The 13,742-nt window shown below is 43.2% G+C and overlaps 1 protein-coding gene across 1 annotated transcript in view; it reads right to left on the bottom strand.

Moving 5' to 3' along the window:
* The window catches only part of col7a1l (collagen type VII alpha 1-like), a gene marked incomplete at both ends in the record, with an annotated part of 222,091 nt that overhangs the window by 181,889 nt on the left and 26,460 nt on the right, over positions 1 to 13,742 (bottom strand). Inside the window, 6 exons of the mRNA XM_080753927.1 lie at positions 350 to 508; positions 4,928 to 5,047; positions 5,916 to 6,062; positions 8,581 to 8,697; positions 11,305 to 11,460; positions 13,326 to 13,503. Coding sequence (XP_080610053.1) covers positions 350 to 508; positions 4,928 to 5,047; positions 5,916 to 6,062; positions 8,581 to 8,697; positions 11,305 to 11,460; positions 13,326 to 13,503 — 877 coding nt within the window. The remainder of the gene's footprint in view (positions 1 to 349; positions 509 to 4,927; positions 5,048 to 5,915; positions 6,063 to 8,580; positions 8,698 to 11,304; positions 11,461 to 13,325; positions 13,504 to 13,742) is intronic.

Raw genomic sequence — 13,742 nt, 5'->3', positions numbered from 1 at the left:
ATACAGCACACGAAGAAGAACACAGCCGGCTGGTATCAGCTCCTCCCCCCCTCCCCCCCGCAAATCTATCATCAAGTTTAACATAAATGGGACCATATTTGCTCAAAACGCATATCATGGTGATTGAAAGGGATTTTTTCACTAGCGACAGGAACCATAAAGTATTTATGACAACGTTTATTAAGGTTAGAAAATCAAAGGGGAAGACGAATAGGGTCCAATGTAGACAAATTCTTTTTGGTACCTCGCGGGGGGAAAACAGCGCAACTAGCGGCCAATCATAGGAACTTTGACTTCCGTGTTTGCTTCAGATAAAATCCTGGCAACGACACGCCTGGTATACACTCACATGTGCGGAAGGTGGCGGTGATGCCGGGTCCCACGGCGGGTCCAAACAGCACGTAGAGGGACAGCACGTACTCGGTGTCGTGGACCAGGCTCTTCAGCTGGTGCTGCGTGGTGGAGCCGTTCAGGGCCAGCTGTCTGGGGCGGTCCCGACCCACAAACTCTGCACGGGGGAACCACAGGACAATTCACAATTAATAGGGGTGTAACGATATAGTAACTGCATCGAAATATCGCTTTTAACTAAAAAAATCGAAGTATATCGAAATGAAAACAGCTAAAATAGAATCGTATCGTTTGATTTTGTATCGTATCGAATCGGCAGGGCAAAGAATCGATTGTATCGATAATACCTACTTGTGCATTGTATTTAGCATGTTTAAGTAGAAAAAGTGAAAAGGAGGGGTTTAATTACTTTTCCTATCCATGTAGCTACACTGGTCTATCGATAAATGTGTGTAATCTCTAGGTTCATGTCAAGGTGCAGGTTTGTTAATATACAATGTCCATGTATTTGGCAGATAATCACAAAATAACAATTATAATAATGTTTACTTATTTATATCCATAATCATACATGATTAAAAACCTGCACTATCCACACCTTTCACACAGATTTAATTTCTTTGCTAAATAGTTACTATATCGATTTTAAATCATTGAATCGAATCGTATTGTATCTTCAAGAATGAACCAATATCGTCCATGTATCGTATCGTCAACCATGTATGGTGATATGTATCGAATCGCTATTAAATGTATCGTTACACCCCTACAATTTAAGCATTTAGCAGACGCTCTAAATCCAGAGCGACTTACAATAAGCAAGGTAATAATAGAGTTAATGAATCAGATAGAACTTTTCTGTTTGGATAGTAGGCAATCTAAGAAAACAATTAGACCGAGCACCTATTCATAAAAAATTATTCAACAAATAACAGGAAAGAAAAAGCGATCTAAATTACTTCATGGTCATTGAGGGTTGGCAGGTGCTATGGTAAGTGCTATGGGTCAAGGTGGAGTCTTGAAGAGGTGAGTCTTCAGATCATGGCGGAATCTAGGGAGTGAGTCTGCAGTTCTAAGTACAACTGCCAGTTTATTCCACGGTTTGCTGGCCAACACGCAGGGAGATGTTTCCGTTATAGACAGGGGGTCATCAAATAAGTCTATACACAGACAAAATGTGTCTGTACATTTACACACCATTATGATGTTCTTGTTTTGATCATAGGAACAAATGACTGAATGTCAAGGTTTGCTTCAGTTCAGAATATGTATGACTGTCTGGTTGACAGAGACAAATCCTTTTTTTTTTTTATACACAGCATGTCTGGGATAAGCCTAACTAATGAATGACATGGAATTGTAATCCTAAAAGTTCACACTTTTTGATTGTTTTCCCTACAGCATTTCTTTCACCAATATAATACTGTGAGAGAGATCGAAAGAGACACACACACACACACACACACACACACACACACACACACACACACACACACACACACACACACACACACACACACACACACACACACACACACACACACACACACACACACACACACACACAGGGTACGTTCAGACAGTCAGAGACAGATGCATTGACCCCCATCCACTCCCATGTTAAAGGTGATACACCATGAAGGCGAAGGTTAAAAGTATCCCACGGGTTCTCAAAACAGGCTATCCAGATTTGCTGCCGATTGTGACGTCATCTGCCGATTGTGACGTCATCATCAAAAAATATATATAAAAAAAAAGATTCAGGTTCAGGCCAAAGGTGGTACTGCAGCTGAAATGCTCTGAGAGCCATTCTGAAATGAGAGAGGCTCTCTATTCAGGAGTGGTAATTTAGCCTCAAACCTTTTGAAAAACGTTTTTTGGACATAAACAATATGACATAAATACTTTTTAAATGCATGGTGTATCACCTTTAAGAGAATAACCCCCATCCACCCCCATGTTAAGAGAATAACCCCCATCCACTCCCATGTTCAGAGAATAACCCCCATCCACTCCCATGTTAAGAGAATAACCCCCATCTGATGCTAAAGAAGGAGATCTTCGTTTTTCTATATATGTCCTAGTCTAATGCGAGGTGTTTTTAGGAGTTTTTAGGTGTTTTTGATCGACGATCGCGCGCGTGCACGGTGCCGTGCGTTATCTCCACTCGCATGCGTCCACTCCTTCACCCTTTGTGAGTGACACCGTGCAGCCGTTGCCTCTCCTTATTCAATGTACTCCCAGTGCCACGTCACAACATTCGTGCGAGCGGGGCTGTTTCTCCCCTCATCCGCTTACAATGGGAGATACGGCCGCTCTTGACTAGTTGGTTTGAATGGCTCCGGATGGGCTCGGCCACGTTTTGTTTCCGGGTCATTTCGCTCCGGGTAAACAATTAGCCACATTAGCTGGATACGACGATAGATTAGATCGATCTTAATACTTTGATTAATTAAAGCCTTAAGAAGGAGATCTCCGTTTTTGGCATAAGCTACCGACCTGCCCGGGGGCCACATGCGGCCCCCACCTTCACTTAATGCGGCCCACTGGTTAATACTGGAATACTGATATAATATTGATTTCAGCTGTTACAATTCCAAACATGACCTGCTTTAATTCTGTCTATATTAGTAGCTTAATGACTGGCATGGTAGTATTAAAATGTATTTTATGTCCAATGTAGGTATTTGTATTTAGGTTCATAAAGTTAACATGAGTATATAACTAAATGTGTTTGAAAGGTGAGAAACCAGTCCAGTGTACAGAGTGTACTCTCAATCAGTTGTGATGTCTGGTAGCAACTGGTTGGCTGTCGTCTTTGCAGGTCAGAAAATACTTTATTGGAAAGTAAATAAAGGTTTTATTTTTAAAAGGACCATTTCCAAGTGCTGTAATTATTTGGTTTTGAATGGTGATGCAAATCCCTTTCAATTGCCCAAAAAATTACAAATAAGAACATTTTTGATTTAGGGGGAAATGGTCAAAATCCACCAAAAACGCCTAAAAATGCAATTTTTCAATCAAAAAAGTGGGTAGGTAAATAAAGTCAAACTCACTTTTTTGCTTTTGATTATGGTTTATTATATCATAATACAACTTGAAACCATAGGGAAAACCCTGATTTCTCAATTTTTCATTTCATGACACACCCTAGTGGGCAAGTGCTATGGTAAGTGCTATGGGTCAAGGTGGAGTCTTGAACAATTTCACAACAACAAGCTCACAATGGTTGCATCTGCGACGCGACGTGAGCTTGTATGTCTGCTGTTAACCGGAAGTGTGGTGCAAAAAAATCTCCAGTAAATTCCCGCGGAAAGAGATGGATACACAGACAAAATGTGTCTGTACATTTACACACCATTATGATGTTCTTGTTTTCATCATAGGAACAAATTACTGAATGTCAAGGTTTGCTTCAGTTTAGAATATGTATGACTGTCTTCTTGACATGCTGTGTTCATTTTAAACACAGCATGTCTGGGATAAGCCTAACTAATGAATGACATGGAATTGTAATCCTAAAAGTTCACACTTTTTTTTTAGCTCGCAGCATTAAAGATGAGGTGCCATGATTTTCCACCAATATAATACTGTGAGAGAGATCGAAAGAGAGACACGCGCACACGCACACACACACACACACACACACACACACACACACACACACACACACACAGAGGGTACGTTCAGACAGTCAGAGACAGATGCATTGACCCCTATCCACTCCCATGTTAAGAGAATAACCCCCATCCACTCCCATGTTAAGAGAATAACCCCCATCCACTCCCATGTTAAGAAACTGACCAATGGGACAGACCTAGACACTGACCAATGGGACAGAGCTAAACACTGACCAATGGGACAGACCTAAACACTGACCAATGGGACAGAGCTAAACACTAACCAATGGGACAGACCTAAACACTGACCAATGGGACAGAGCTAAACACTGACCAATGGGACAGACCTAAACACTGACCAATGGGACAGACCTAAACACTGACCAATGGGACAGAGCTAAACACTGACCAATGGGACAGACCTAAACACTGACCAATGGGACAGAGCTAAACACTGACCAATGGGACAGACCTAAACACTGACCAATGGGACAGAGCTAAACACTAACCAATGGGACAGACCTAAACACTGACCAATGGGACGGAGATAAACACTGACCAATGGGACAGACCTAAATACTGACCAATAGGACGGAGCTAAACACTGACCAATGGGACAGACCTGGACACTGACCAATGGGACAGACCTAAACACTGACCAATGGGACAGAGCTAAACACTGACCAATGGGACGGAGCTAAACACTGACCAATGGGACAGACCGGGACACTGACCAATGGGACAGACCTAAACACAGGAAGAACGTCACTTTGTTGACTTGACACTCACGTTAGCTGCTCAAGTACGTGTGAAGGTTGCTGCTATAGGCAGTGGCGTTACGCCGCCATCGGTCGCCAGATATCTGAACGTACCCAGACAGAGATTGAGTGGTTGTAAAGAGAGACAGAGACAGATGGCATGGCCAACGTGGTGGCGGGTGGGTGGGTTGGCATCACCTGGAGTGGGTCCCCATGCCAGCCTGTACCCGCTGGCGCCTGGCACGCTGTTCCACGAGATGACCGCGCTGCTGGTGCTCACCGCGCCCGCCTTGAGGGTCTGGACCGAACTGCTCTCCACTGGGAGGGGGGGAGGGAGGGGGGGAGGGGGGGGGGGAGAGAGAGAGAGAGAGAGAGAGAGAGAGAGAGAGAGAGAGAGAAAAGAGAATTAAGTTCATCATTCGCACACGCACACACAAGCAGGGACCCTCCTCACGTGCAGGCCTGTCTAATCGTCATAGAGCATCGCAGCGGGAGTGGTTTACTGGTGCCACTTAAAAATCTGTGGCATTAAAACGATCTGCAATCGTCATTCATTTTCCCCATTGACTTTTACAAAACTATTTATAACAATTATGTTAAGCCTAGAACCAATCCATCCAGGACGGCAGTGAATCATGGCCATAATACCTTTGCTTCTATGAAAAGAACATTTTGAAAATCGCTAAACAAAGGGTAGTTATTAAATGTAATATATCAAATAATGCAATATTAAAATATGTTTTCACATAGGATCAAAGGTTTTATGGTCATGATTCACTGCCATCCTGGATGGCTTGGTTCTAGGCTTAACATAATTGTTATGAATATTTTTGTAAAAGTCTATGGGGAAAATGAATGACAATTTTTAAGTGGCACCAGTAAATCACTTCCGCTGCGATGCTCTATAATCGTTGCCATGGTGAAAAGGTTCATATATTTTCTAACATTTTACAAAATAGTGGAAATAGCATATCTACAAAGTGTAAAGTTGTCAAATACTGTATGTCAGTCATGTCTTTGTATATTTAGGTTATGTGTCACGTCTGCCATGTGCAACTTCAAAGCATAAAATCCAAACCACAACGTAGTTGCCAACGACAAAAACACAATTATTATCGTTAATCGCAATTATGACAATTAATCGTCATGTAAAATGTCCTAATGGTGACGGCCCCTCCTCACGTACGTGTGCTGGCGGTGACGGTGGTCAGCGGGCCCTCCAGGTCCACGAAGATGGGGTTGATGGTGACGGTGTAGGTGGAGGCCGGGCGGAGGCCCTGGATCATGTAGAAGACAAAGTTCTCCCCCAGGTTGATGTTCTCGATGTGGCCATCTGCGGACGGAGGCAAGAGGCAAACGTATAGCTTTATTGTAGAGCACAGGAATCAAGGTTCTCAGCCAAAGGACCCATTTTTTCTTATATATGGAGCGTGCGGTAGTTCTTTTGTTTGTGGAAGGCAGGATGTGTTGTTGCTATCTCCCCGGACCCCCTCTTAATTAAGTAGTTAATTCATTCCCACTCCCACAGAGCAGTCCGTCACCTCATGTTCATTCTCATTGGCTACAAGCTTAATTCTCATACGCCCTCTTACGCACAATTTATCTCAAGCAGTCTATTTAACTCATACTGTGCCCGGGCCACAAGGTGCCGCTAGAGTGCCAGACATTTCTGTATAGGCCTTCGCTCTAACATCCGTCTACAGAGGCAGTAGTGCCTTGTGATTTCACTGTACCCACCGTTATGGATGACGATAGGAAGTTAGCTAACAGTTAGCTATTAGCTTCTTTATTTTTTAGAAGCCCGATCTGAAGCTATTTTAGTCTCAAAAAACTATGTCGCTGCACTGGGAACACAGTTCAGAGAAAAAGGTCTCTAAAGATGTGAGTTTGTATTGAAGTGGGCGGCGCGGTGCGGCAGCGTTGCCCGATTACGGGCCGATGTAAACAGAGTCGCGGCCCCGGCCATGGATGGAAAATTAGACCGGGGCTTCGTTGAGGCCTCCGATTAATTAATTCATTTTATTAAATATCCCGGACTAGTCCGGGATAGGCACCCCGGAATACGTCGCGCCGCCGACAGTATAGATTGAGTTTTTTTGGGGGGGCTCTAAACTTTATTTTAAACCATTTTCAATGGAATAAATCGTTGGACCATCTAGGATCACTTGTTGGAAAGCGTAGGACGAGCCAAGACCACCCACATCTCTACAAGCAGCTCAGGGTAAGTAAAATAGCAAAAAAAACATTGTATTGGATTGAAATAAAGCCGAACTTGTTCGGGATAGGCACAAAAAGGGTTAAGCAACTTACTGTTCTATGTTCATTCTAGATGTTTAGCTGTTATACTGGTTGTGCAGCTGTATGTGTTAAAAAATCCCTCCACCTCCCCATCCTCCTCCTTGTAAATGTAGTTACTCATGTTATATGTATTGTTTACAGATTGTTCTGTTTTCTATGGATTATGATGTGATCTCTTAAATCATGCAACTGAAGGTCCAATGTTATGCGCATGTAATCTGTATATCATGCTTGGTCCAATGTTATGTGCATATAATCTGTATATCATGCTTTGCTCTGGGGGATTGTGATATATCAGATTATGTCTCATGTTCGAGCAGATCATTTGATTATCACAGCAGAGCTACATCGCCAAACTAAGATGCAATATCATTGCATAACTGATTATATCATTGCAATAAATGGTATGGTTAATCTTAATTGGTGTCGTTCATCCTGAGCTGAAACATATAAAAGAAGTATAATTTTTATCCCACGATTTTGCAACCCATTTTTCACCCGGTGTCAATTATCTAATGTAATCCTGGGCGCTACACTCCCTCTGCCAACCTGGGGAGAGCAACGGACTGACCTCATGCTTCCTTCTATACATGGGGAGTTGCTTCTTATCACCTGACAGGGGGGGGGGGGGTTTCCCCGGTTGGACGTCGCACGAAGGAACACGTTATTCCAACCAGTTCCGTTCCCCTCCATCGGCGCCCCCCAGCGACACATATTACATTTCAAGAGTGATCACAGTAAAAATCCTAAGGATTCTTCCTCCACACTGGGAGAAAGATCTGCATCTGAAAGTTTGATGGAACGCATTTTTACACCTGAGTGCAGTGACCACTAATCCATTGCATCTTATGAGCGGTGGGGTTCATTTGGTGCTGACTTGCGCGCTGCATAGCCTACTGGTTCTTATCAGTGTGACGTTGTCTGATAAGGCTGATTGAGTTAACCAGTAAGACTCCCTAAACCGTCAGGTCGCATACACAAACTTTAGAAGGCAATGGTAGCCAATCAGGAGGGAATATGGGAAATGGGACAGATCCATGTTGATGACATGACATTAGAGATACTGTGTACCGCTTTGCGTGATTTTAGGGCAAAGTCTGTAGGAGCAGTGTCCAAAAATGTGTTTTGCAAGAACCGGGCTTATGGTGGCGCTAGAAGAGGGGCATGTGAGAAATGAGGGGTGGAGGTTGTGGTTTGGCAGCCAAGGAGTGTGTGTGCAAAGTTTGGTGTGGATAGGGCCAACGGTGGCGGAGATATGAGTAGGGGAAAAGTGTGACGTGACCGACAGAGACTGACTGACTGACAGACAGCCAGCCGGTGGAGCTTTTCATAGTAACTTGCGACCCGACGGTCGCAATCAAAGTGGATTCCAGGGACTCTGTGGGTTCTTTTAGGCCCCTAAATGAACCCACACAAGTCTGTAACTCGGACAGTTTACAAATGGAACCAAATGAACCCTTACAGGTTCATTTGGTTCCAGTTGTACACTGTCAGAGTTAAGGGAGACCTTGAAATGTGAAAGTTTGAGAACCACTGTGATAAGGGGTCCATACCTGAGTTTGCCCAGGTGAGCCGGTACCCCGTGGCACCCTTCACCGGCGCCCAGCGAGCCTGGAGGGTGTCTGTGGTGGCATTCTGGACCAGGAGCTGCTTGACGGGTACCAGCTTCACTGTGGAGAACACGCACGCGTGCACAACACACACGCGCACACGAGCGCGTACACACACACACACACACACACACACACACACATACACACGCGTCTTTGAACAGTGGTGGAAACTGTTTGAGGTCACTGTTTGTCGCTGCTGTCCATTCATGTATGCCCTGTAGGCTTTTATAGTTGTTTTGAAAGTGAGAAAAAAGCCAGCACACAGTAAATGTCCTTTTCAAATAGTTGTATTTACTATTTTACCTCTCCACGGTCAGAGCAACGGATGAGTTTCAGGGAGTAAAAGGGAGTGGCCCAATTTCTTATTGAGGCAAAATGTATTTCAGATATTACTCAAAATGTGTGAAAGTTAGTTAAAATAGCAGATCTACATGCTCACAACGCCTCGCGTGAGCATGTAGATCTGCTATTTTCACAATTTCTGCCTCTAATATTCGACAATTTGGCCAATAATATTTGTCATTTTAGAGGTATTAAAGGTGAAGACCACCGATTTTCAATATGGAAATATGTCATTAATATACCTTAGAGGAGTTGTGTGGAAATAGAAAAAAAGTTCTGTGTTGCATAGAACTGGAGGATTGATTTGGGGGTTTGTATTGTAAAGTACAATGTGTGATGTCATCAAGTTGTACTTTACAATACAAACCCCAAAATCAATCCCCCAGTTCCAGGCAACACAGAAGGGGAATACATTTTTTTCTATTTCCACACAACTCCTCTAAGGTATATTAATGACATATTTCAATATTGAAAATGGGTGGTCTTCCCCTTTAAAAAGTCCTTAAATTGTCACTTTAGAAATGTGCATAAACCCTCTATACATTTAAACGTTATGTTGGTTTGTTTACTGTTGAGTGAGAAAACAATGTTGCACATTAAGTGAATCATCTGGGGACCCCCCCAAAATAATTCAGGGACCCCCCTGGGGGTCCCGACCCACAGGTTGAGAACCACTGAGTTAAAGTACTGAGGTACTGCATTGCATTCACACATTCACACACCGATGGCAGAGGAAACCATGGAAGGCACCGACCTGCTCACCGGGAGCAACTAGGGGTTCAGAGTCTTGCTCAAGGACTCTTCCACTCTAACTCTGGGGAGGAGCCCGGGATCGAACTGGGAACCTTGCTTGTTTTTATAATGTATTGCTAATAATGTATTTCAAGTTTGGTCCCTTTCCTTGAAATGTAGTGGAGTAAAAATGAAAAAATAAAGAAAAAAAAGTCGCCTCTAATTTCTTTAAAAAGTAGTGTAATGAAAGTCATGAGCTCTAAAAATCTAAATATCAAGTAAATATACCAATGACTTGTCTGATCAATTATTATGATAACAATTTGTTCAAAAAAGAAAGAAAGAAACATGAAAAATGAGTGAGTCCCAGTCAATCCATTTACAGGGACTACACTGCCATCTTGTGGACAAAGTGAGGCACAGCACTGTATCCTCAATATCAATTCTTCACAGCCAAACATGATGTGAAACCTGACAAATATGTAAAGCTTGGTTTAATATAAATCACCAACAAACTCAAGTCAAAATATTTGAGTATTTTAGTTTTTCTATCCCCACATGTAGCTCACTGGCATCCTTCAAAAATAATTTTATGCTTTAACTATTGAAAAATAGCAGATATACAAGCTCACAGCGCGGCACTCGCTGCGAGCTTGTAGATCTGCTATTTTTGAAAGTCGTGAAAATGTGTGCGAATCTTTGAATATATGTATTTTTTTAAGCGAACATTTGTAACTCAGATTTTGCTTCTGGGGGGGGTTCCCTGGAAATAAATATTTTGAGATGGGGGTCCGCTGCCAAATACATTTGGAGGGTCCATTGCCATAAAAAAGTTTGAGAACCACTGACATAGAAACATTTTCAGATTTAGAAGATATTTTGTATAGAATCAAAGACTTGCACAAATGTTCACGACTTTTCAAAAAATTGCAGATATACAAGCACGCTGTGAGCTTGTATATCTGCAATTCTTTTTATAGTTAAAGCATAAAATAATGGTTAAAGTGGTTAACCCTGCAAGACCCGAATTAATTTCTACTGGTCAATTAAAAAATATATATATATATCAGATGTTGTAGGAGTCCTAATCACAGGAAAATGTAATGTTAAAAAATTAATAATGTTTTTGTAAGGTTTTATAGCCATAAATCATAAATCATAAATCATGCTCTAATTTGCATTTTGGGGATATTTTTCACAATAATAACACATGTACATGTTCTAGACATTCTAATGATCACGAAAAAATATATTACATGCATTTTACTTATGTTTTAGTGAGGAATAGCTTCAGTTAAAAAGTGAGATGTTGTTCGTCCAGACGCTGGAATTTCAACTTCTCTGGGAGGTGTGAATGTCGGCCTCTGTGGGGGGTATTTATATGCAAATATCGTGGCCAATGGCATTGTAATACTAAACAATAGGATTTAATGGTGATGTTAATGTGAAAAAAGAACAGGAAAACTAACTATAACATTTTTTTTTTAATTATTTAAAAAAATGTTGCCAAAAAGCAACGCTGGGCCTTGCAGGGTTAAAGTGGTTAAATCGTTCCAGGTCGTGGGTTAAAGAGGGCAGTCCAGAACTCACGTGTCTTCCCCACCACGGAGACGGGGTCGCTGGGGCCCTGAGGGTAGACGGCGTAGATGGTCACCGTGTACTTCCTGTCCTCCTCCAGGCCGTCGATCACATGGGAGGAGACGTCGCCGGGGAGCTCCTGTTCGTACGCGTGTCCGGGCCTGTCGGCTGGAGAGTTATTCACGCACACGCACGCACGCACGCACGCACGCAGACACACACGCACACACACACACACACACACACACACACACGACTCGTAAATAAAACGCTACTGTACAGGCACGTGCACACATAGACATCAAAAGGGGCTGAGCCCCTGCCCTTTTACCCGTCTGTAAAAAGTGCCCTCTCCAGACCATGAATACAGTTTTTACTATGGTGAAAGAAATGCAAATGCCCCTCTTTCCATGCCATACCTGAAGGCAGTATTCAAGAGAGAATTGCCTTGTCCAAACTATCCTGAACTTGAACGCAGCATCTTGTGTTGAAAGAATTGCCCTCTCTGTGTAGAAAGCCATGCTCTATACACCACATCTCTAGTATTGACTTGACTATGCTTAGTTTAGTGTGGTAACTATCAAGTACCGAAAATAGCAGACCTCCAAGCTCACAACGCATCGCACTGCGACACGTTCTGAGCTTGGAGGTCTGCAATATTTTCACCAAAAGGCCCTTTTACAAATCTCAGCCCCTGCCTCTGTAACATTCTCTGCGTGTCCCTGCTATGGTAGCATTTCAATAAGGTCACCATGCATAGGTAAGCCTGTTATTCATTCATGTACAAAATACATAAGAAAAAGTTTTGGCAGCCCCCTCCCCCCCCTGCAGTAACTCTGCCTCCTAGGGCAGGAGATGGGAGAATAACTCCTGCAGTGCAAATCAGACCCATTTTACTAAGCATAGTGAAGTGATATTGTTGTAGGGATATTGAAGAATTACACATTTATATTATTTTTTCTGGGGCAGCCAGGGGCATAGTTCCGCCGATTTAAAATGACTCCAATACGGAACTAAAACTTCCTATGGTTGGCCGCTAGTTGCGCTGTCCCCTCCATTGGACCCCATTCATTTTCCCCTTTTGTTTTCTAACCTTAATTAACATTTTCATAAATACTTTATGGTTCCTATCGCTAAAAATTGCCTTTCAATCACCATCATATGCATTTTGTGAAAATACGGTCCCATTTATGTTAAAATTGATGATAAAGTTGCGGGGGGCGTGGCCAATTAAGCTGATACCAGCCGGCTGTGTTCTTCTTCGTGTGCTGTATTTCGGGAGGCTCCGACCACATTCTCCCATGTATCCCTGCGGTTGCACGTGACCGTTGGCAGCCAATAGCATCCTCTGGTGCCTTTACAATCTATGATGGTGACACCCATGCCAAGGACCCAAAATGGACTGGGGCCCAGGGTGCCATGTCACCCACTTTGTGGAACCCTGACATAGGGGTCACTGTGACCCCCCTGTTGAGGATCCCAGGTTTAGAGGATGCGTATTACTGTACGTACATCTAGGAATAATAATGTTGAAGGTTTAGAGCAGGGTTCCCCAATTAGTTTTCCCCAAGGGCCAAATCATGTCTAGGGTACCAAGTCGAGGGCCACAACATTGCAGGGGGCGACGGTGGTGTTCCCGCTACTCCAGCGACTGCGACAGTTCAGATATCGTCGTTGTCGGGTGAAAATCTTGTATGTCCAAAACCATATGTTTTGCATTTATCATTTTAAAAATAATTTAAACTAGTGAAAACAGCCGATCTACAAGCACACAACGCCTTTGTAGATCTGCTGTTTTCACTACTTTTGTGCGACAGCCTTGTATGATTTGCGAAAGAACATACAAATTTGGAGACACGAGATTTCCACCCGACAACGACCATATACTAGTGTTGTTGCTGCTCTTATACCACCATTATTACTGGGGTTGGTGTGGGCCAGACAGTACTGTAGCCCCCCGCGGTCCGCAAATGGCCCACGGGCCGCCTATTGGGGAACCCTGGTTTAGAGGTTTAGAGCATGCCTATACGTACATCTAGGAATGAAGATCTTGAAGGCGTTGATCTTCCCCAGAGGAGGGGTCCAGGCCATGCGCAGGGAGAACAGACCCTCCTCCATCACACGGAAGTTGGACACCACAGGAACAGGAACTAGAGGAGAACGAGGAGAGGTTCCAAAATCAGTGGAAATCAGATACACTCCAGACCTGTCCTGGAGAGGGATCAACACAGGCTGACACATAAACAGATAGTTCACCCTAAAAATGTCCCCTATAGAGCAGTGAAGTCATGACATGACTCGCTCATCCCCCGGTTCATGGAAGTAATTTCTCTATGGAGAATAACATTGGGCCATCTTAAAATCGTCTCATATAAGCATTGTGGTCCGAAAATAAACAAACCCTTTGTGCCATATTGTCGCGAGGTGTCTCTGTATGATAGTCATTCACT

The sequence above is a fragment of the Nannobrachium achirus genome (genome assembly GCF_963921795.1).
Source record: "Nannobrachium achirus genome assembly, chromosome: 23".
In the NCBI taxonomy this organism is placed as follows: Eukaryota; Metazoa; Chordata; class Actinopteri; order Myctophiformes; family Myctophidae; genus Nannobrachium; species Nannobrachium achirus.
Note: the sequence above shows the minus strand (reverse complement) of the source record. Positions and strands in the feature narration are given on the sequence as shown.